The sequence below is a fragment of the Aotus nancymaae genome, unplaced genomic scaffold (genome assembly GCF_030222135.1).
Source record: "Aotus nancymaae isolate 86718 unplaced genomic scaffold, 86718_ANA_hifiasm-v0.15.2.pri h1tg000032l_0, whole genome shotgun sequence".
Lineage (NCBI taxonomy): Eukaryota > Metazoa > Chordata > Mammalia > Primates > Aotidae > Aotus > Aotus nancymaae.
The window spans coordinates 400,629-423,877 of NW_026988445.1; the positions used below are offsets into that span (position 1 = coordinate 400,629).

General features: G+C 37.9%; 1 protein-coding gene across 2 annotated transcripts in view; it reads right to left on the reverse strand.

Moving 5' to 3' along the window:
• Window positions 1-5,363: 5,363 nt before the first annotated feature.
• The window catches only part of LPGAT1 (lysophosphatidylglycerol acyltransferase 1), an 86,876-nt gene continuing 68,990 nt past the window's right edge, over window positions 5,364-23,249 (reverse strand). The window contains exons 6-8 of one of the 2 annotated variants that reach the window (XM_012459600.3): window positions 12,841-12,947; window positions 11,815-11,926; window positions 5,364-5,711 (exon numbers count right to left, since the gene is read on the reverse strand). In XM_012459600.3, the coding sequence (XP_012315023.1) occupies window positions 5,696-5,711; window positions 11,815-11,926; window positions 12,841-12,947 (235 nt within the window). In that variant the 3' untranslated portion in view covers window positions 5,364-5,695. Of the gene's footprint in view, window positions 11,927-12,840; window positions 12,948-23,249 lie in introns of both variants that reach the window. The other variant, XM_064383484.1, reaches the window with a different exon arrangement.

The following is a 23,249-nucleotide window of genomic DNA, read 5'->3' on the forward strand; positions in this document are numbered from 1 at the left end:
TGCAAGTGACAAGAGTAAAATGAGTCCTGTCCTCTGGCCAAGCTGAGCTCATTGTTTCTTCCCTCCTCTGAGCACAACAGAAAACCCAGGCACAGTGGGAGCTTTTATCAGGGTCTCTATGACAAGGGTGCATGGAAGTTGGGGGCTGGGGGGAGAGAGACCTTAGGGGCCAGCTGGTCCACCCCCCACCCAGAGTGGGTTCTCCTACTCAGCACCCTGGCACAGGCTCACCCAGCCTCTTTGTGAATTCTTCTAGTGACAAGAAAAGGCCTTTTTCATTATGGACTCAAATTGTTCATTGCCCCTCACTCTGGTGAAGTGTTCTAAGGTTCTCCAAACCCTTCCACAAGGATTATCTCACTGGATTCTCACCACCCTCTCCTTGCAAGGCAGGCATTTTCTAAAGAGTGGAAATTGAGGAAATTGCATTAATTTTCAGATTAGCAGCCCTTGCACCTCCCACTCAGCCTTCTCCCTTCCTTCAACCAGCAGTGGAAATCTCTTCTCACCTAGGAAGCCTTTCAGCCTGTCAAAAGAGAAGAAATGCCTCCTAATTCCTTGTACTAAATTACTCCCCACCTCCTGGGCTATAGGTAATGTAATGTATTTTTTCAGATGTCCTTCACTTTGAATAATAGTCAGAAAATGGCATGAGATTGGCAGCCTTTCCATAGGTTTGTTTTAAATCTATTAGAGCCCCGTAGAAAGATGGGAGAATAAAGGAGGGTCACAGAGCCTCCCTTCCCTACTGATGAGGGTAGAGCGCACACCTTTTAAAGTGCTAGTCAAGGAAAGAAACAGAGGCTTCTCGAAGTCTGTGGCTTTTACGCCACCCTCACCTAGAGGAAATACACCCACCAAGAACATCCTGAGCACTTCACCAATACCCCTCAGTTAGGAAAATGGCTCCCAGAAGGGATGAGCAGGGAAGATACCCAGAGTGGAGGTCCTCACCAGTTTTGGCTCGTGTTTTCCCAGTGGTGTGCAGGGATGAGGGGAAAAGCTGGAACCCACTCCAGGAGTAGCCCAGACGGAGGAAGTCTCACCATGGGCCCCCACTGGGCTGCATTGGCAGACAGACAGACACACTGAACCTCCAGATGTCTGGGGCTGAGGCTGTGGCAGGAGCCCCTGGAAGGAGACGTGTGTTTTCTCCCACAGGCCCAGTGCTCCTCCTGCTAAAGAACCTTACAGCAAACCCTCAGGTCTTTCACTTCCTTCTTGTCTGTGGTTTGCAGGTTCCTAGTACCTGTGCTCTGCTCACCCGTGCCTGCCTCTCCTCTCCTCCCACTCTCTCCTAACAGTAAATACCTTTCAAATGAGAAACCCTTTGGGCACCCCTGCTTGCCAGCCCCCTTGGTGCTAGAATCTCCCCCTGCAGTCGGACAGGTACCTGGTGGGTGGGGGTGGGAGCTGGTGAGGTAACCCTGCTGTCCTTCCTCTCCTTCCTCTTCAAGGCCTAATAAAGAGGAAGACAGAGTCTGAGGCAATGCTCCCTGTGACACCATGTTTCCACATCCCTCAGACATCACTCCAATGACTATTTCAATTATTATTCCTGATCTAACGTGGCACAGATTCTGAAGGCTGATTTTCAGCAGTCAACTATTCCATTTCTCTGCCTCCAGGAAAAAATGCTTTTTAAATTCCACATTCATTAACTCATTCATTCCCTTGCTTTTTCTAGCCATCCTTTGGGAAAACAAGGACAGGTCTTCCTTATAATAAGCCAGCCAAGGACCACTCTGAATATCATAATGCCTGAGCAGCCATCTCCATATCCATGAGTTGTTGTTTACACCAAGCTTCCCTGCAGCCTCTCTCTCCTGAAATTCCCACTTTCTGATGTGGCTCTGAAGTTCTGTGAATGGTGGGGTGGAAAGCCTGTTGGATGTTTGGTTGGGGAGTCAAAGGTTCTTAGGGCCAGATGAGGCTTTGAAAAATCACCTGCTTCTCATCTCCTCACCCCCACCCGCAGCAGCGCAGGGCTTCAAACACACATCTGCTGACCCAGCTTTGCCTCGTTTCTTTGTGCTCTACCATGATCACCTCAATAGCCATAAGCAATATTTGATTCTAATCTCTCCACTTCCTTCTGGTACCCACTAAGAACTGAGCACCCAGAACTTACCACTGGAAGGTAAAGTGACAGTTCTCAAGATATAAACTTCTGAGACTTCTGCAACTAGAAAGGAGAAAGGTTTTCAAAATTACTTTCAATTTCCTAATGCATTAAGCTACTTTCAATGTAGTTTTATATTTAGAATCATATGAATTATACAGAGAACCATGGCTGGTGGACAGCTTCCAAATACTAGAAATTATATTTCCCTCCCTTTTGATAATTAGTTCAAGGTCTTCACCACAAGTGACATCATGTCTCAGAAGCAAAAATAGGTCCCTATTAAGCCTATGTAACATCTTGTCTAGCAGATCTGATTTCCTCCTTATGCCCTAGTCTCCTCACCTTCCTATTTGGCTCTCCAACTTCAAAGCTTTTTCTCGCTGCTAACTGGAGCCTTAGATATATTAGTCTGACTGTGTGGGGTTAGGGATTTAGCTATGCTGATTGCATTTGTCTAACTTAGAAACCCAAGGAACCCAGGGCACGATAACAGCTCATGCAGCCTCAATTCCCCCAGGCTCAAGTGATCCTCCTACTTCAGCTTCTTGAGTAGCTGGGACCGCAGGTATGTACCACCATGCTTGGCTAATTTTTATTTTTTTAAGGAGAGACTTTTTAAGTAGAGATTTCAGGGGTTTCACCACGTTGGCCAGGCTGATCTCGTCAGTCTGGTGTCAAACTCCTGGGCTCCACAGATCCTCTCACCTTGGCCTCCCAAAGTGCTGGGGTTACAGGCGTGAGCCACTGCATTGGGTCAGTAAAACCACTTTTATGCATGGAACACATCAATCACTTAAGAGTTTAGGTACATCTCAATATAAGAATAATGTACATCCTCTATTAGACCCAGTTGGGGTGGGATAAAAACAGCCTCCTTACTGCACATTTGGTAATATGTGCGATTCAATGTCTTATGTGCTTCCTGTATATAATCTCACTTAATACTGAAAAGAAGTCTTTGAGCATTTCCCTTTTAACATGTAATAGAGTGAGGTTGAGAGGATAAGAAACTTGCCAAAAGGCCAATGTCAAACTCAGGTCCCTGGTTCTGCTGCTCTTGGGCTCCTGACAAGCCCCTAAAACTTGATGGCGGCATGACAAAGGGACATTTGGGCACTAGTGGCAATCGTGGCCTAGAATTTATTACCCACTCTAGTTTCACATCTAGAATTCAGAAAAGAAAGGAACTATTGAGATTGAAATCTGTATTCCCTTCAGTCTAACATAAAAATGTTCTCTTTATCTTCTACTATGTAGAGCAAATTTTTTAAATGTGGAAGTGCACTTCACTTCCATATCCAAAAAAATAAAAATCGTGAATTTCAGGCCCTTTTTCTACTTAATTCTATTTCTGCAGCAGCTGAGAGGAACATTAATAAAAAAATTATCTTCTGGGGTTTTGGGATTATTAAAATCAAGGATAAGGATGTTATGGAAGCTTCAGCTTCTAGATCCATCACGCTTTAAATAAGTATACTTGTTCCTTTAGATTTAACTCTTATTTACTAAATACATAAATCTGAACCAAAGCAATCTGCTGTTTTGGGGAAACTATATGAATGCAAATAAAAGAAAGCTGGTTCTAGTCCCCACAATTCTACCAAGCAGCCATTTGATGCTACCAGCGATGCACCAAAATTGTACCAGAATGAAATCTGCCATCTCCAAACAAGGTGATTACTAGCTCTGAAATTCTAAGGGCCAATGAGTCATGCATCAATTGGTGACAAAAATAAGATGAAGATTATGTCCAAATAAAACCTCTATTCTTTTAGCTAGGTGTCCATTTGATTAATGTGACTTATATGAATGAGATGAGGGATAGATCAGCAAATCTAATCCTCTTAAAGTATTTGGGAACTCAAAATATTTCTAACTAATGGAAATTATGGGCAAGCCTTCCAAAGTGCAAGAACTCTTTTAGATCCATTTTGTGTTCTTTATTCAAATAGCTTAGGAATTTTTTTTTTTTTTTAACTGTGGTAGCGATCTTCAAAGACAGCTCTCAATGAAGCATGCCTCTCAGTATTCAACAGTATTCTATCCATTTATAGACCTTCCCACATTGAATCTGGACCAGCTCTGTAACATGTTAATTAAAGGAATGTGGCAGCAAAAGTTACTCTGTGCCAGTCTTGAACCTATGCCATAAGGAGTCTTGATACCTTCTACTTTTGTGAGCCCTGAGCTGCCATTGCTCACTGTCCCACACTAAATATGTCAGAATTCAATATAGCCAATACAGGCCCAAATGCACCATTTCTAATGCCATCTTTTGTCCTTACTGAAATGTGTGTAAATCAGAGAAAGACAAAAAGCCTGATTGTGGGCTAAGATGCCTTGACTGAAAGAAGCTTGTGTCATCAATATTTTGAATTGTCCCTTTGTCTGTCACCCTGAAGGGGCATCCCTACTGGCTGAGGTATGCCTTTCCTCAGTGAAGTGGGCAGTTATATGAAATGGGAGTTGGGATCCTTTACAGCTGAGTCCCCAGGGAAGGAACTCTTAGGTGAGTTCTCATGGAAGTTGATTTCCTTCCTTGGAAGTCTCCATTTATCAGGGATGTGTGTACCTGTTTATGGACAGCAGCCTCTGGTCTTCCTTTTGTCTTCCAACAGTCCTGGCTTCCTCTTCCTAGCACTCCAAGGTCTTCTGATCTCTCCACTTCTAGGTACCTATTTGCTTTTCCCTCAATTATCCATCAGCTTGTCCTGATGCAGTGTCCATTGGTAAGAAACCAAGATCCCTTTCAGGGAGTTTTTCCCATCAAAAATGAAACAAAGGAATAAAGATGCAACCAACGATATTTTAAGGGAAGTATCCCAGAGCCAGGTTTTTTTCAACCACACGGGCAGCTGCTGCAATCAAAGAATGGCTGACTGTTCTCTCACCTCAGGTAAGTGAACAGTGAGAACTTTACCATATCCATCTCCAGTGCTCCCACACCAAAAAGGCACAAAGTATTCCAAAGGGGGGGCACTAAAATCTTTCCAGAGGAAAACTCAGAAATAAGCTCTGTGATATGCTCCCTGCTCACTAGTAAACATTGTTCCAGTTTCTTCCTTTGTACCTACTAGAGAGTGCTTTTCCGATTACGAAAGGGGCCTATCTCATTTCCAGTGGTTAGCCAACCCTCTTCCCACATTCCATTTATGTGTCTGTTTCTATGTGATCTGAGCTGCTGAGACTTGGTTTATGTTTCTCAAGCCTCTAAGAGTTAAGAACAAGGTTACCCGGATCCTGAGAGGTAAAAATTTATTGATTTCTATCATATCAGCATGTTATGATATGGTCACGCCTGCTCATACAGCTGACTTCTTAAGGGCCAAAAGAGAATTTTTTTTCCTTTTAAAAATACATTTGTTCAGCAGGAAAACACATTTTAAAAACAAGCATTTTTGAATTAAGTGAAAATTTAAAACAATGTCTTTCCCCGCCACCAACTCATGAGGAATAGGGCTGTTCAGCAATAGATCTCTGAGTGCTTCCAATTTGTTTTCAGGCCTCTGTCCTCAGTCTGTTCCTTGTCTTCCACAGAAAGTACTTCCAGGGAAAAAAGAAATTAGAATCTCACCAAAACAGCAGCCTAAATACAGATAGAAAAATAAGAGGTAGACACAACTGTAACAATTTAACTCATTTGGTTGACTGCGCAAAATATTTTAATTTTTAAATTTTTCAGTGGGATCAACACATTCTACAAATACCTAAACAACTGATGTTTTAAATGCTAACATCTTACAGATGCCTATACCACAGTTTACTTAGCTTTGAGAAATGAAAGTATAAACCAACTTTAGAAATATGCAAGCTTCCCATTTATTTCAATAAAAGTTTTCTTTCTGTCACATTCTTCAAAATCAAAAGCTCACTGTGTAGGACTGACATTAATGCTTTTCCAACCCTTTAAAGCCCTTGCCAGGCTCAATGATAGGAATTTCCTGAGTTCAGTGAGTTGATTAACTATGAGAAGTTTATTTAACACTAACAGTTAAGAAAAAAACGATGGGGCAGTGGTGTGCTGGATACTGCTCCAATTGGCTCCCAAGAGCCAATGGTTACATTTTAGAAGTTTGCCTGCAGTTGTTAAGCATTCATTATTAAAATTGAATCATAAATTTACAATTAATGTTAAAGCTAAAAGTGATTTCAGCTTAATGAGTCTAATATGTATCATGGTAAGAAACAGTTTAAACAGTAAATCACGTATCAGATTGAATGACAATAAATTTATTGGGAAATGAGTTAGATTAGGATGATCTGCCGTTTTTTCAAATCATGGTTGAAATACAATCATAGGCTGACTGTAAGAGCTCAGCAAAAAACAATTAAGCATCCTTTTAAAAAAGCATTTTAGTTCTTTTCTGAGCAACTAGGTATCCTGTGAGAATCCACTGGCTATATGGGATTTATAATAAACTACTTATATCTTATTTGTTAATTGTATTATATGTTCTTGCTATCAGCAAAATTTATAACAAACATGTATAGTTGAATACATGAATACATTATTTTATCCCAGGAGAATGGAATGCTAAACATTTACCAGCACACCACTGGATTGGGAGAATGGGGAGAAAGAGGGAAATATTTTTAAACCAAAGAAGGAAGTCTAATGTTTTTTCATTTGGTTTTTCAGTTTGCTTTCAGCATCCAACTGCCACAGTGTGCTTTAAGTACATGCCTGCAGATGTTAATGCTCAATAGCTCTGGTAAAACACATATGTCCCATCCCCACTACTAATAATTAAAAGCACTTTACTTGAAAAAAATCAACTTTATTTTTTCTAGGTTAAAAAAAATAGAACCAGCTATTAATTTCTGTTGAGAAAATGCTTCTTTTGGTGTTCACATCTAAATTTCTGAAAAGGTGATCTGGTTACTAAAATCATCCCAAATGCATTCATAAACCAGATCCACATGTGACCAGCCCTTTACAAAAATTAATTACAGTTGCCACAGCCTTTACATTCATTCTTATCACATGTTACAACATGCAGATAACACAAAGGTCAAAAAGCTGAAGTAAACATTACAGCATCAGGAAAATGAAAACCCATCTGTATAAAATAAATATAATTTTGTAATAACTGTAAAGAAAATGAAAGCACTTAATAAAAATAATGGCAGTTGAATGTATAACTGTCTCATTACCCAGTCATAAAATAAGTTACTGTAAAATGCATAGACTCCTTACATGTAAAGAATTTGTGCATCACAGTCAAGTGTTCAACAGTTTTACACAATAAAAATAAAGCCATTCAAGATATGTGTGCATACTTTGCAACTAGAATACACTTAAAAAAATTTTTGCTCTTTAAACTGTCTTAAAAATATATTAAACGTAAAAACCCTCAGATGGAAATTTTGCAGAAAAACCCATATTTTAACTTCCATATGGCTACAGTCACCCTCCCCCAACAGTTCAGCACCCTCAGCTTATTCCCAGGGTCCAGTTCCTAATTGTTGGGGATTGGTGCAAAATGATTACAATATAGCACCAACCAATGACGGCTCCAGAGAATACCCAGCCCCTCTGTGATCTGGAAATCTCTAACTTAGATGGTTTTGGTCCCAAATGTATTAGTCTCTACCCCTCCTGCTGCCCACTGCTGCTTTTGACTTTGTCCTTCATGTAACAGATGTAAGGCTCATAGCACTGCAGAGCAAAAAACATAACAAACCATATTTTATCCATCCTCTGTGGACCAGAGCTGAACACAATCATAATGGTAACTCTGGAGTGAAGTCCTGTATAATGACTTCAAAAAAAGAACAAAGAAAACAATTAACTCTTCGTATTCAGTAGTGCAAATAAAACATTTTTCTTTTCAAATATAAAAATAATCCAAGAAGACTACCTATGATTAAAGACTGCTCTCTATGATCATAACCAGGTCCAACTAGTTCAGAAGAGACTTTAGGGAAGTGATTGTCAAAAAAACATTACTCAGATAAATCCACAAGAAGTGGGTGACATGAGCAAAGAATAAAGAGGAATTCTTAACATGAATGCAAGATAGTAACACTAGAATGTTTCCAGGTTTACATTTGGTGATTTCAGATTTCATTTTCATAAAAAGGCTTGAGAACAATGCCATACTGCCAACTCTTGATTATTCAGGGATGCTTTTTCTAACCCATAGATTATTCAGACTTCTGTATTTTCTCTTCCTGATAGCTGTCTGTCTTTCCATATCATTTCACTACTCATTAACACAGTCATAAATATATAGGCAAAAAACCCCTAACAACTGAAATCACTTAATTAGTAAGCACCTCTAGAAGAAAAATAAGTCTGATGAGAATAAGAATTCAAACTCCTAAATAAAAGCAATTTTTGATTTACCTATCATTTATTACCAGATTAACTATCCAGAAATTAATCTAGTAATACTTCCTTTACAGTGGAGAGTTAAGGATTGCTTGGAATATTAAAAACTAATATAACAGATCTGAACTCATAGCTATCTTCTTTTTAAATATACTTTTGGAATTCTCAATGAATTTGTTTGCTTATCCAAAACATTATTTTCTGTTCTGTGATATTTCTTTACCTTCCATTGCTTAAAGGTTTCCCTGCACTTTATGTATAGTTCAACGCCAATAATTGCTTCTGAAGTCAAGGGTGACCTGCTGGCTTGGTCACTTTTGTAGTGACTGGACCTGCCTGTGGCCAAGCAGATGCTCCATCACTGTAATTCATCAATACCAGGATTTCAGCAATGGATTCTCAACCTTGTCTGCTGTGGGAATCTAGGCAATCTAGCCAAGACCAAGAAGAGCTGAGCTTCTACAAGGTACTGGTATAAAACTGGCACAGTTTTATTTTCTTTCCTCTTGACAAAATATATATAGTTTAAATGTTATTTCATCTCCCTTCACAAAGTACAAATTACAAATTTTCTTCAGTTTTGTACAGTGGCATATTGCTGCTTTCTCAGATTGCCATATAAGAACACTGATTCTCTCTTTACCTTCTCTAGTGCAAGCAGGAGAACTCCAGTTACTGATAAAGAAACCACTACCAATGCTATCAAATAAACAGATTTTGCAAACAGAAGAGAGAACATGTTAATACAGAATCAAAGAGGGATAGGGCAGATCAAACACACATCTATTTACAACTCACAGAAATATTTCAAAAATTAACTCACATATCTATTGGTATTTGTCACCCTGGAGACTGTGAAAATGACACTGCACTTGAAAAGTAAAGCATCTTACAGGATAGTTTAATGTGTACAGAATATTTAACAATATCATGTTCCTTTGGAGCACAGTGATGGCAAAAGTGGCCCTCAGCCACATTTATGTATGCACGTATGCATTTATTTTTGGAGAGGAGAACTGGTCACTCTACCCTGTGGCTTGCTGTAGCAATGAGGAAAAGGTCTATCAGCTAGGACTGTGCATGCTGTATTTGACAGTGAGTAAATTCTCTCCCAGATGGCTGACTGATCTCTCAAATGAACAATTTCATTTCACCCAGTAATTTAGTGGTGCTTGCTGGGCCTCAAAGAGAAGCATCATTATGCTTCTATTTGGCTTTCTGTCATCATCCATACCTCCAAATTGAGATTGGTTTCACTTATTCACTGTCACTGTAGAACACGCAATGAAATGCTTAGATTTCAAAAACACTGCATGTTATAACAACCAGTCCCCAAACCAAACACATTAACACTGTCTTCTGCATTTTACCAGTAGTATAATAATATTCAATGAGGTATTTCAGTTAATGCATCTTTCTCCTTCACATATGCACTGAGTTATCCTAAAGATGAAGCTGCTGTGGGCTTTTATTTGGTGTTGCTTTACCTTTCCCACATAACTGGGGAAAATTCACATCTTTTCTGTTTTGTTTTGTTTTTTTTTGGTTTATTTAAAAATAGAAAACATTAACCTTTATTTTTGTTTTATAGCCTACTTCTCAAAATTGTTATTTGTGTGATTAGTGACAACAGGGGAATCTACAATGCTCATATCACAGTAAACTACCACTGATTTACTAGGATCCTAACAGTCTTACAATCCCAAACAAAAAACCCACTCATCTCACTGATATAGTACCAGCACTTTTGGAGAAGGGTATGGTTCTCTTATGAGGTAAACTGCATAAACATAGCAACATATTTCCTTAAAAATGTTTTCTAGAAATAGAAACTTGACTTTACCCTCTTCAAAAGCAACTGGAGGATGGGTGCAATGGCTCACGCCTGTAATCCCGGCACTCTGGGAGGGAGAGGCAGGTGGATCACCTGAGGTCAGGAGTTCAAGGCCAGCCTGGCCAACATGGTGAAACCCCGTCTCTACTAAAAATACAAAAATTAGCAGGGGATGGTGGTGGGCACTTGTAGTCCCAGCTCCTCAGGAGGCTGAGGCAGGAGAATTGCTTGAATCCAGGAGGCAGAGATTGCAGTGAGCTGAGATCATGTTCTGGGCAACAGAGTAAGCGTCTGTCTCAAAAAAAAAAAAAAAAAAAAAAAAAAGCAACTGGAAGAGATTGGGGAGCCTTTTGTGCTGGTCTCTTTCCTAATTCCACTAACCCTGACAGGGGCAGCTACTTGATGTGATGATTCAACACACTACTGTCTGTACAGGTCCTAGGGATGCCACATGAGAACTTGTTACCATTACAGGCCATTAGCTTTTATTTTTCTTATTTCCCCTTAAATTAGTCATTTAAATATCCTATATTAATTTGTTTCAACTATCCCCAAATGCTTTAGTGCCAATGCCAAAATGGAAAAAATAAAGCCTCTGAGCCACAATAGAGGCATCACATCAGGGTGGTGCCTAATGTAGGATGGCACTGGAGAGCACTGGCAGGCAATTAAACACACACAGACAAGACAGCTCTTGAGAACCTCACACAATGCTATGCTCCCATTTGTTTTCAGGCTATATTATTAATCCTTTGCTATATCTGCATCTGATAAAAGTGCATTTTATAAAATTATCAATTTATGATATGCCTTCAATACAAAATGAGAAATCATATAAGGAAAAGCACGAGTGCATGTAAACACAGTGTTGGACCGAGCTAGCCTTTGTAAAGAACACATCCAGTACCAGAAGGGGTCCAGTGGACACTGCTTTTCCCACACAGAGAATGCCAATAATGTACCTCGGTTAGCTGTTGAAGACTAGAGCTTGTTACTGCAAACGACAGGGAAAGAGTTCTTCACAAGGTGCCAACCAGCTCCCCTCAAGGTTACTGAGTTGGTGGAAATGTGGGCGTTCTAGAGTACTGCCCTAATATAAACTACAGCTAAAAGGGATGAATATAACTTTCTGAGCTTGAACTAAATTGTCAAGTATAACTGGTGGCAACAGAATTTCTTTCAGATAGTCTTCTAGGATGATTTTATAATTTCATCTTCTCCAAATGTGATGTTTGCTTAAATATGTGATAGAGGGTATCTTTTTAAAACATGTTCTTAAAATATATTAGCAGGTCATTATATTACTAATCCTCATTTTAGTACAGTTCTAAAATATCCCAAAGGGGGATAAATATTAATCCATCCATTGAATTTCTTTTGCTTTTTTTTAAATATATTCTGATTTGTACATGTAAAATAATGCACACTTATGAAAGAAAGTCTGAATTCCTACGGTGACCTTGACAAGTCCAAGTCAATTCCTAAAATAGGCAATGGTAAAAATACTGAATGATGTTGTACCACATATAGCCTGACAAAAATGCAAAAGACTGTATGAGAAATATCCACATATTGCTGAGGGTCATCTCCCTGGAAACAGCTTCCTTATGGCCCTTGGAAGGTGGAAAAGCTCCTAAAAGACAAAATAGAAATATTAGTTTGCTTTACTGTAGTGGTAGGTCTCCAGGAATAAAAGTTGAATATTAGCTTAACTAGAGTTGTACCCGTCTATGTTAAAGGATCTTCGGTGACTTTCCAGTGCCCCAGAGGAGAGATTTCATTTGAAATACAATCTCCATACTACTTAACCCCTTCTTGCCTCTTTGCCTTTTCTCTGCCTGCAATGCTCTCCTCCTCTACTTAGTGAATAGCTGGCCCATGTACATCCTTTCCATATCAGAAAAAATACTCCCCCTCCCATCTCTGTTTATTTCCTTCCTGGAACTTTTCCCAATTGGTCATAATCCCGATTCTCTTTCTTTCTGCAGACTTGTTTGCCATGTCTCCCACTGGAATATAATCTGTCTGAGAGCAGGCACTCTAGCTGCCTTGTCTCCGCTGAATCCCTATAGATTCCCACAGTAGTCAGGACCCAGGATGTGTGAGACTGACATGAAATAATTTCTGAAATAGCATACTTTATGCTAATTCCCTCTATTTACAAATTGTTTTTCATCAAATAAGTAGTTGTATAACACTCACATTATTTTCAAAAGGCAATATGCTTTATGAAATATATCTTAATAATAAAAATAAATACAAAGTAAACAGATATCTTTAAATTCATTTCTGGAAAGGAATGCTAGATCACTTCAGAGAGCAATATTACCTAAGGTCATCTTGATAACACTCTTTAGTATTTCAAATAGTCTTTGTCCTTGCTGATAATCCCCTGGGTAAGCTGATTCATAAGGGGATTTGCTTCTCACAAGCAATTTACAGAGTGCATTTTCAAGTTTCAAGATCTCATATACAAACAGTTTTATTTAAAAGAGGTTTCCATTATTGTTGCTATAATTTAGCAACTATTTAAAGGATACTGTGTACCTGTTTCATAAAAATGTGATAAGAGGTCCTCTTTTTCAATAAACCGTTGATAGAGCCAATTGTTAAGGTCATCAGTCTCCAGGGGTACATCTTTAATTGGAAAGATCCTATTAAGGGTTAGAAGAAAAGGACAAAAACTACTTTAATTCAGAAACCAAAATCATTTAGAACCACAACTTATGATGAAAAGCTGAATAAAATTGTGTTTTCTTTCACCTTTTGCTTTAACAAGGGTTGGTTTCTTCAGCTTTTCAGTTATCTTGGTTTTTAAAAATTATTAATTATACAACAGAGTTCATTTATGGATTCATTCAAACATTTACTAGCCTACCATGTTAAGTCCAGTGTTAGATGCTAAAAACATACTATTAAATTACCTTATATCATTAATAACTACAGAGAATAACTATATCTTCCCATGTTTGTGGGTTTAAGCAGAAATGGTATTTAGAACAGGTGAAATTTTAAAATGCAGCTAAATCAGGATGTTTAATTAGTTAAATGTCAGGCAATGTTCTTTTGGTGGTAAAGTCTGAGAACCACAGAAAATCTGCCCAAATTGGTTTCTTTCATGAATAGGGGTAACTTTTACTGGTTGGGAGTGGCTACTGGAACACTATTCTTAAGATCTGAGACCATGTCCTGACTCACCAGGAAATATGACTGTGATTAGTGATACCTATGAATTGAGAGGAGACATGCAGCATGAGGACTATGTATTTGCTGACCTTGAAAAAGAGTTTTCTGTTTTGTTTGCCAATTTAGTGGAGGAATTTTGTTCCCTTTATCAATGGTATAAAGGCACATAGTTTAAAAAGTCAGCAAAAATGTATTTGTATGAAAAGTGGGAGTCCTGTCCCTCTCCCCTTCATTTCTGCCCTCCCTAGAAGAATTGATTTTCACCCTTTTAGTTGATTATCTTGGTATTTATCATCATGTTTTTTCAGTTTTAGGCCTTCTCTATTGACTTCTCACTATGGAAGATGAGGATGAAATTCTTTCCTCGTCCTAGTCCCAGAGCATACGCACATTCCTTCCACCTTCCCAATACAGTTGTATAGTAATTTCAGTTAGTTCAATATTAGACATTTATATTACTATGATCATGTACATATATTCATTGCTAAGTCATGAAGTAAATCATGGCTACTTTTCCTTTCTTGGCCAATTTTTACTTTCCCTGGATTGAGCAATGACTTATCATTTTTCATTTGCTTAAATATCCATGTAGTACATGTAATGAATTCAACCCCAAGCTCTCAGTCAATTGTCCATAATCAATGCTCTAAATCAGGTCTGCAAGCTTTTTCTTAAAGGGCCAGACAGAAAACATTCTACCCTTTGCAGGTGTGAAAATAAAATTTAAAAGCTATTGAAATCCCAAAAACACTTTAAATCTTGAGAGAGATATGACTTTGATCTGAGTCACATAGCATGTAGTTGCAACTTCTGCTTCTTATAGATTAATTCTCCTCCCTATTGTTCTTGTTCTGTAAATGACTAGGAGACACCAGAGACCAGACCTCCTCCCCTTCTAATCTCCAACCTTTGTTAGAGAATAACTACCTCCGTTATTGTCCTGTACCTAACTCAGACCAGATGGTGCAAAAGAACCCACGACTGTTACATCTTCGGTGTGGAATGCTAAATATACCTTTCTGGAAAGAAAAAGACCACCTTGCTCAATCAGATCATTGTAACTATGCATTAAGCCTTATGTAGAAAGGTACTGAAATTTTGTTAACCTTCCCTAAACTGTGTCTAGATAAACGACCCCAAGCTTCTATACTTTGGAATACTGACTTCTAATCTTTGAAATCTGTGCTTCCTGGGTGGCTGTCCTCCAGCTTTGTGCTCTAATAATCTCTACATTTGACATATTTCCTGAATCTTGTTATTTAAAGTTGACACAGGCTATATGATCTCTGTCACAACTACTTAATTCTGCCTTTGTAGTACAAAAGCAGCCAGAGACAATGTATAAATAATATACAATAGCTGTGTTCAAATAAAATTTTATTTAAAAAACAGGCAGTGGGCAGCCACCTGTGGTCTAAATCTTTCTCCTAAGCGACCCCAAGGTTCTATACTTTGGAATACTGACTTCTAATCTTTGGAATCTGTGCTTCCTGGGTGGCTGTCCTCAAGCTTTGTGCTCTAATAATCTCTACATTTGACATATTTCCTGAATCATGTTATTTAAAGTTGACACAGGCTATACGATCTCTGTCTCACAATTACTTAATTCTGCCTTTGTAGTATAAAAGCAGCCAGAGACAATGTATAAATAATACACAATAGCTGTGTATCGGACATTCTTTCAATTTCACCTTCCTAAAGAAATTTTCACCCAGATGCTGCCTGTAGTCTCACATTAGCAGGTCCCTTCACCATTATCCTGGTGATTCCCTCCCTGTACTCCTAAATAGAATAGAATGTTACCTCTATACTTCATATCTTTTTCTTTCACTGATTACTTTTGATGAGGATATCCTTTAGCAGTTTCTTGAGAAAGAGTACTTGAAATCTTGGATGTCTGCCAAAGTCTTTTTTCTGTTCTCAAATGTGGTTGATAATTTGGCTAGATATAGGATTCAAGGTTAAAAACAATTTTCTTCCATCTCTTATCTTTCTGATCTCCTTTCTGAGGATTTCTTACTTCTAAATGTTTTATGGAGTTTTAATTTCCTTTATTGTATTTTTTCTTTTTATAAATGAATAAATTGCTCATACTCAGGTATTTTTAATTTTTAAGAGCTTATTGTTCTGAGTGTTTCTTTTTTATGGTATGCTATTGTTTATTGCTACAGTATTTTATGTTTATAATAAGTTTTAAAAATTATAATGGAAGTTTTTAAACATTCACAAGAGGAGAGAAAAAAGTTAATGAACTTCCATGTACTATTAGGAATCCTAGAAGCAATCCTTGCCTTGTACAGTCTGGTCCTCTATGTCACCTTCTTATGTTTGCTTTAGTCTTTATCTTTCAGAGTTCGGGTCCGTTAGATTACTTAGTTATCTGACACTCTTTGTTGTTCCATCACATTTACAGATGTGGGACCGAACGGCTGACTGAAAGCTCTCAGCTTACAAGTGGAGTCTGTTGCCTGTTACCCTCACTGAGGATTATCTTGGCTCAGCCATTTAAATTGGTCTCTTCTCTTAAACTCACCCCCTTTCCCAGAGAAAGATACTCTGCTTTCCTGCTTACAGAGTGAATGCCCAATTGCTAGCTTTCTGGTAGCCTGTGATATAAGAGGGCTGGGAATCTTAGCACTCAGTAAACTGACATCACTTCACCATGCTGTTTTCATTATGGGACCTATGCCTCAGTTGTATCTGTTGTTCCTCAGCCCACAGATCCCCTATTTTCCTCTCCAGAGTAAGCCTCCAGTGTTTGCCAGGGTACGGAAAAAACAATTACCCAGCTGTGGGATATAGGGTAATCTGTGTTGGAGGATCTGTGTTCTTCTTAAACAGATTTCAACCAGCCTTCCCAAGTTTGGTAATGCTTTCAACCTCATTTCCACAGGTACTGATGCTGCCAGACTTTGGGAAGTTCTGTGGTATAAGGTTGGCTCCTGACTTTCCCGTAGCTGGCTTGGGGTTCTGTTATTTACTGCTCCTTTTTCCAACTTCCCAACTTTTATTGCCATTGTCTTTCAGGCTGTTCTCCTCATCCTTGTGGGTATACATCTTTTGAAAACCCATTTAGTGTTATTTTATGGGGGTTTTAGGAGAGCAAGAAGTAGACCTGAGTTCAATCTACTATGTCTTTTGAAAAGTTCACCTGTTATTTATGAAAGGTCTAAGACGATTTGCTATCTTTGGCCACAGCCTACCACTTGTCATTCTTAAAGGGGCCGCCGTTGCTATTGTGGGTTTAGGCAAAGTGAGTGTTGGTTACTTACTAGGGATTTGAAAATTAGAATGATATGTATCATTATAAAAATATTTTAGGCCAGGTGCAGTGGCTCACACCTATAATCCTAGCACTTTGGGAGGCCAAGGCGAGTGGATCACAAGGTCAGGACTTCAAGACCAGCCTGGCTAAGATGGTGAAAGCCCATCTCTACTAAAAATACAAAAACTGGCCAGGCATGGTGGTGGGTCCCTGTAACCCCAGGGAGGCTGAGGCAGAGAACTGCTTGAACCCAGGAGGCAGAGGTTGTAGTGAGCTGAGATCGTGCCACTGCACTCCAGCCTGGGTGACAGAACAAGATTCCTTCTCAAAAAAAGAAAAAAAATTAAAAACATTCTTTAGTATAGTCAGTAGAACACAATATTTAGACCAGAAAATACTGAAAAAAAAAATTAGAAAAGAATGTTACTTATAAATTACATCATAATACCTCTTCCTCTTGTTAATTTTAAACATTTAAATATCAAATTGGAGGGTATTTTAAACCCAAATTTAAGCATGAGTAGAAAGAAAAAAGAACAGAGGAAAGAAGAAAGGAATGTGGTATGAAAAATCTATTAAAAATCAATTTCAAAAACATACACAGGGCTGGGTGGTGGCTCACACCTGTAATCTCAAGTACTATGGGAGGCTAAGGTGCAAGACTCCATCTCAAAAAAGCAAAAAAAAAAAAAAAAGAACTCACAGTTTTGACTAAAATTTTACTTTCAAAAATTTGAAAGGATGAAAGATAACCAAAATAGTTTTATTTACACAGAAAATAACTCTCCCATTCTTAATAATCTTCTATCTCCCCAAATACAAGACTACATTACTCTACAGCGGTAATATAAAAGCATTTTGGTTGATGAAATATCTTAATGGAGTAGGAGATCCTGAGGTCCAGAAACTTCAATTTTCAGCTTGCTGCTATAAAATCCCCTATCATCTGGCTCAAGCCTGTAATCCCAGCACTTTGGGAGGCCAAGGCGGGCAGATCATGAGGTCAGGAGTTCAAGACCAGCTTGGCCAATATGGTGAAACCCTATCGCTACTAAAAACACAAAAACTAGCTGGGTGGTGTGGTGTGCGCCTGTAGTCCCAGTTACTCAGGAGGCTGAGGCAGGAGAATCGCCTGAACCTGGGAGTCAGAGGTTGCAGTGAGCCGAGATAGCGCCACTGCACTCTAGCCTGGGCAATAGAGAGCAACTCCCTTTCAAAACAAAAAAAATCCCCTATCATCCCTTATTATCACAACTTGAATTTCCCATTGCGCTGAATAAGCTAACAACAGAAAGATGAATTAAAGAGTGTCTTTCACTCAGGCTGGAGTATAGCAGCATGATCACAGCTCATCGCAGCCTTGACCTCCTAGGCTCAGGTGAACCTCCTATTTCAGCATGAGTAGCTGGGACCACAGGTGTGTACCATCATACTCAGCTAATTTTTCTGTGTTTTTTGTAGAGACAGGGTTTCCCCATATTGCCCAGACTGGTTTCAAACTCCTAGGCTCGAGATACACCCTCTTCAGCCTCCAAAAGTGGAATTACAGGCATGAGCCACTGTGCCGTCAATTTTTAAAAAGAGAAAAAAATATTAAAAATGCTTATGGTACATAAAATCATCCTACAGGTTAGTATTTATAGCCCTTTTAAGACCTTTACTCCTAATTGAAAGATCTCTTTCAAATGAAACATTTTTCCTCTGCATTGTCCAGCTCAGGTTCTTATATGTCTCACTGAGTGAGTGAGTGGGACTCCCTTGCTGAGATTCCCTTCTACAAATAGTGTTTGCTTTGGTCTTTTTTTGTCTTTTTTTACACATGGAGAGTCTTTGCTTTTTAGGCACAATTAAAATAATTCCAGAAGACAGTGTGGGCTAGTGATGGGCTAGTGATTTAGAATATAAGCTATCAGGCCAGGCACAGTGGCTCACACCTGTAATCCCAATACTTTGGGAGGCTGAGGCAGGCAGATCCCGAGGTAAGGAGTTCGAGACCCGCCTGGCCAACATGGTGAACCCCGTCTCTACTAAAAATACAAAAATTAGTCAAGTGTGGTGGTGGGCATCTGTAATCCCAACTACTCGGGAGGCTGAGGCAGGAGAATCGCTTGAAACTGTAAGGTGGAAGTTGCAGTGAGCCAGATCATGCCACCGCACTCCAGCCTGAGCAACAAGAGCAAAACTCCATTTCCAGGGGAAAAAAAAAAAAAAAGAATACAAGTTATTGGGCAGACTGCCTGGGGTTGAATCCTGACTCCACCATTTGCCACCTGTGTGACCTTCGGAAAACTGTTTAACCTCTGTATGACTTAGTTCCTTTGTCTATAAGATGGGGCTAATCATATTACTTACCTTACAAAGTTGGTATATATGTAAAGTGCTTACATATATACATATACTTGGCATATGGTAAGCACTCATACAAATGCTAGTATTGGTTGTGATGATTAAGTGCCAGATCATTTAAGGCCAGCATTATTGTGCTTCCAGGTTCTTTGGGTTCAGCAACAGTTGTAGTGACTACATAGGTGTCATGGATTTGGCATTCCATGACTATTTTCATATAAGTCAGATAATAAAGTCAATACCAATAATTTAAAAGATGAATTCATGACAGAGATTCTAAAGACACTTTTAATATCAATATTGATATAATCAGAGTAACCGCAACCAGGAGATAAAATTTCAATGAAGAGTCTCTGTCTAATTAAACAGGTTTATCATTCCATCTTTACAAAGGGTAACTTCTATCTTTTGAATCGTAAGAAATGCTCATGTTAGAAAAGATGTCCCAAGAACTTTATTGTCTCTTCTTTGTCCCCCCTACATTTTAACTAAAAATTCCTATGGGGGGGAAGTTATATAGGATACACAAAATCTTAAGTTTGCTTTAATAGGCTACTTTGCTTGCAGTGTATATGAAATTCTACAGAATTCAGTTACCAGGCAAACATGTTTCCATTGAAAAATGTTCTGTGTTCACCATGCTAGGTTCACATCTCCTCACCCTGCTATATCTTGGTTCCTTGATTGCAAAAGGCCAAACTCCTGTCTCAAGCCATCATCTCCATTTGAAGTGGATTTGAAAAGATGACTAAAAATAGTCACTTTCATAAAGTGCCTTTCCTAACTTCTTTTCTAAGAAGTTTCTAGGTATCTGGATATATGAAATAGCCATTTACATATAAGGGTTAGGCTCAATTTGAGTCAGTGAATGATTAAATGTCTGTACCTACCAAGGAACCTTACAATTTTAATTTGCAGGTAAAAGACAAATTAATGCAAATAATGACAATTTTGTTTTTACCTTTCCTATGTTTACACTTTTATTTTCCTTGTCATATTGCTCTGGTTAGAGCCTCTAGTACAATGTTAAATAGAAGTAGTGATAATAAGCATCCTTCTCTTTCATTCTTAATCTTTCAGGGATAAATATTTAACACAATTAAGTATATTACTTGCTGTATTTTTTTTAAATAGATACTGTTAATCAGATTAACCTTAAAGAAATTCTCTTCTATTTCCAATTTCCTAAGAGTGTTTTCTTTTTTTATCATGAATGAGAGGTGCATTTTATCAAAATTTTTTTCTTCTATTGAAATGCTTGTGTAATTTTTCCCTATATTCTGTTAATGTGATGAACTACTTTGATTGATTTGAATTTTAAACCAAACTTTCAATCCTGGGATGTATGCTTTCACTATATAACATTACATATTTTAATATATATTGGTGGGTTTATCTTGCATCTATAACCATGTGAGAGGTTTGCCTGTAAATTTTCCTTTCTGATAATATCTTTAGTTCAGGTTTTGGTATCAATGTTATGCTAGCCCAATAAAATAAGCTTAGCTTAACCCTTCTTCTTCTATGCTCTGAAAGAGTTGTGCTTAATGTCCTTTTACTATTTTGTTTTTTAGAGATGGGGTCTTGCTATGTTACCCAGGCTGGCTTCAAAGGATTCTCCTGCCACAGCCTACTGAATAGCTGGGAATACAGGTGCACACAAACCATACCCAGCTCCTCTTTTTAATAACTATAAGATTTGTAGCGATATCCCCCTTTTCATTCTTGATATTGGTAATGTAGTTTATAGTGTTTTCAAAGAGACAATTTTTTGGCGTTATTTCTTCCGTGTTTCCTATTTCAATAAATTATCCTTTGTTTTTCCTGCTTTCTACTGTCATGGGATTTAATTTGCTTTTCTTTTTCTTATTTATTGTAATAAATATTTAGATTACTGATTTTTAGTTACTTTCTATAATAATATTAGCATTCTAAGGCTATAAATCCTTCCTATACATAGATTAAGCTATATCTCACAACTTTAGATAGATAATATTTTCATTATCATTCTGTTAACACTATTTCTGAATTTCATTGTAATCTCTTAATACATAGTAAACATTAAATTCCTCTTATTCTCTACTGATAAGGAGATTCTCATCTTTTGTTATTAGAAACAATGTGGCAACAAACAGCATTATACAAATGTCCATTCATATGTAAGTTTATAGGATACATTTCCGGAACTGAAATTGCTATGTCAAAAGTTAAATGCAGTAGTAATTTTGAAAGATACTGCTACATTATCTTAATGAACATTGTACCAATTTATATTTCCATTAGCAATTTCTGAGACTGACTCTTATGGAAAGATTTTCAAATTGGAGAACTACAAAGTCAGAAGGCTCTCACTTAGGTATAGAGGATAGCTTGTAGTTTTCTCAACTGGGCTATGCCTGACTGGGGACAGACTCTTGGAAATCCATCCATGAAGTCGTTTTAAGAATACAGCTATCTTGTGTTTTAATTTCAACATTAATCTTCATTAATAAAAACATTCTGAATCATAAAGATAAGTATCTGTAATTAAGTACTACCATGAGATTTTGGTGCCCATATTTTTAATAATTTTGTTATAAATCAGTACTACTTTAAAAAGTAAGGTCCAGAAAAGTAAACGGGTGCATACTTGAAAGCAAACTCTATTTTCTTGCCTCTTAAAATTGATGACCTCTGAACTATGTATGCATGGGGCAGACTCCGAGCAGAATAAAGCTCCACAATTCTTAGCTAACACATTAGGTTCTAGACACAAGGGTGCGTAGCTACGCAGGAAATGTTAACTATTCAGGAAATCTAATTGTTTCTTTCTCTTTCCTCCAATTTAAATGTCCTTAAATGTCTGGATGTTTAGGAAGGTCAGTTCACTTCACCTTGATATTAGAGACATGTCTTAAAATTTAAAAATCAGATTTTTTTTTAAGTGAAAGATATTATAAATTACTGTGTTTTCACTTTTAGATAATATGGTCTTAACACACTTTGCAGCCTATGTTGTACTTTTTAACTATTCACCTCTACTATCCTGAGTAGCAGCCAAATATTTACCTTACTTTTTGACTCCTAAAACTATTCTATTTCTGCCTTATTGACACTTATTGCTTAAAAGGCTTATGTATGCCACCACTTGCAGGAATCCTCTCATCAAGGGAAAGGATTCTCTAGCTCTTCATTAAAAAACAAAATAAATTATCCAAAGCACATGTCTGCCAATCTGTTATCACTCAGCCAATTCTGGTAGTCTTGGCACCCTTCTCATTAAGAACTCATGTCAGACTTGTCATCATATATCATTCTCTTCATGACAAGTATTGGGGTTTAGGAATGGGCTCATAACAAATTAGGGCCAAGGAGATGATAATGAAAGTTCTGTAGGGGCTTTAGGGAAAAGTTTAAGAGAGATTACAAGAAAAATAAAATCTATTTTTTCTTTTGTCTTTATCTTCATGGAAGTGTGAGGTCTTACACTCCTCACAGTTACTAGCTGAGGATGAAACCAACTCAGAGAGGAAAGCAGAACTGGGAGAAACAGCTTGAGTCACATTGAGATTAAGTATATCATCCTGTCCTATTTTCGATGTCCAGTTATGTGAGCTAATAAATTCTATTATTTTTAAAGTCTGTTTGAATTGGAGCTACTTAGAGATACAAATGGTTAGCTTGGCTTTTAAGGTATACCAAAATCTGAACTCCATTTTCGAATAATCTTTCCTACAACTTCGATTTATGCATGCATATTACAGACTACTTATTGTTTCCAACACATGTGCTATACTTCCATAGTTCTTTGTGTTTGTTCATAGTTACTACTGCACAATATGCCCACCCATCTACCCTTCCCATCTCTACCTACCTAGATTTTATCCACCATCTTCTAAAGCCTAATATAAATAAATCCTCCATAAAGTTTCCTCTGGTCTAAGAAGGCATAAGCTCAGTGGTTAGCACAGAATAGGTACTCTTTGTAAGACAGATAAAAACTTGTTGAATCACATCAGATAATACTTGCAGTATATAATTACTTTATAAGATTAATTTAGCTTCTGTTAACATAAAATCAGATCTAAGCAACTTAAGGATAACTTAGCAAGGGCTACAGGGCTAAAAGAGATCTTGAAATAGTACCTAAAATGTCTTTATAAGGAGAAAATTGACATTA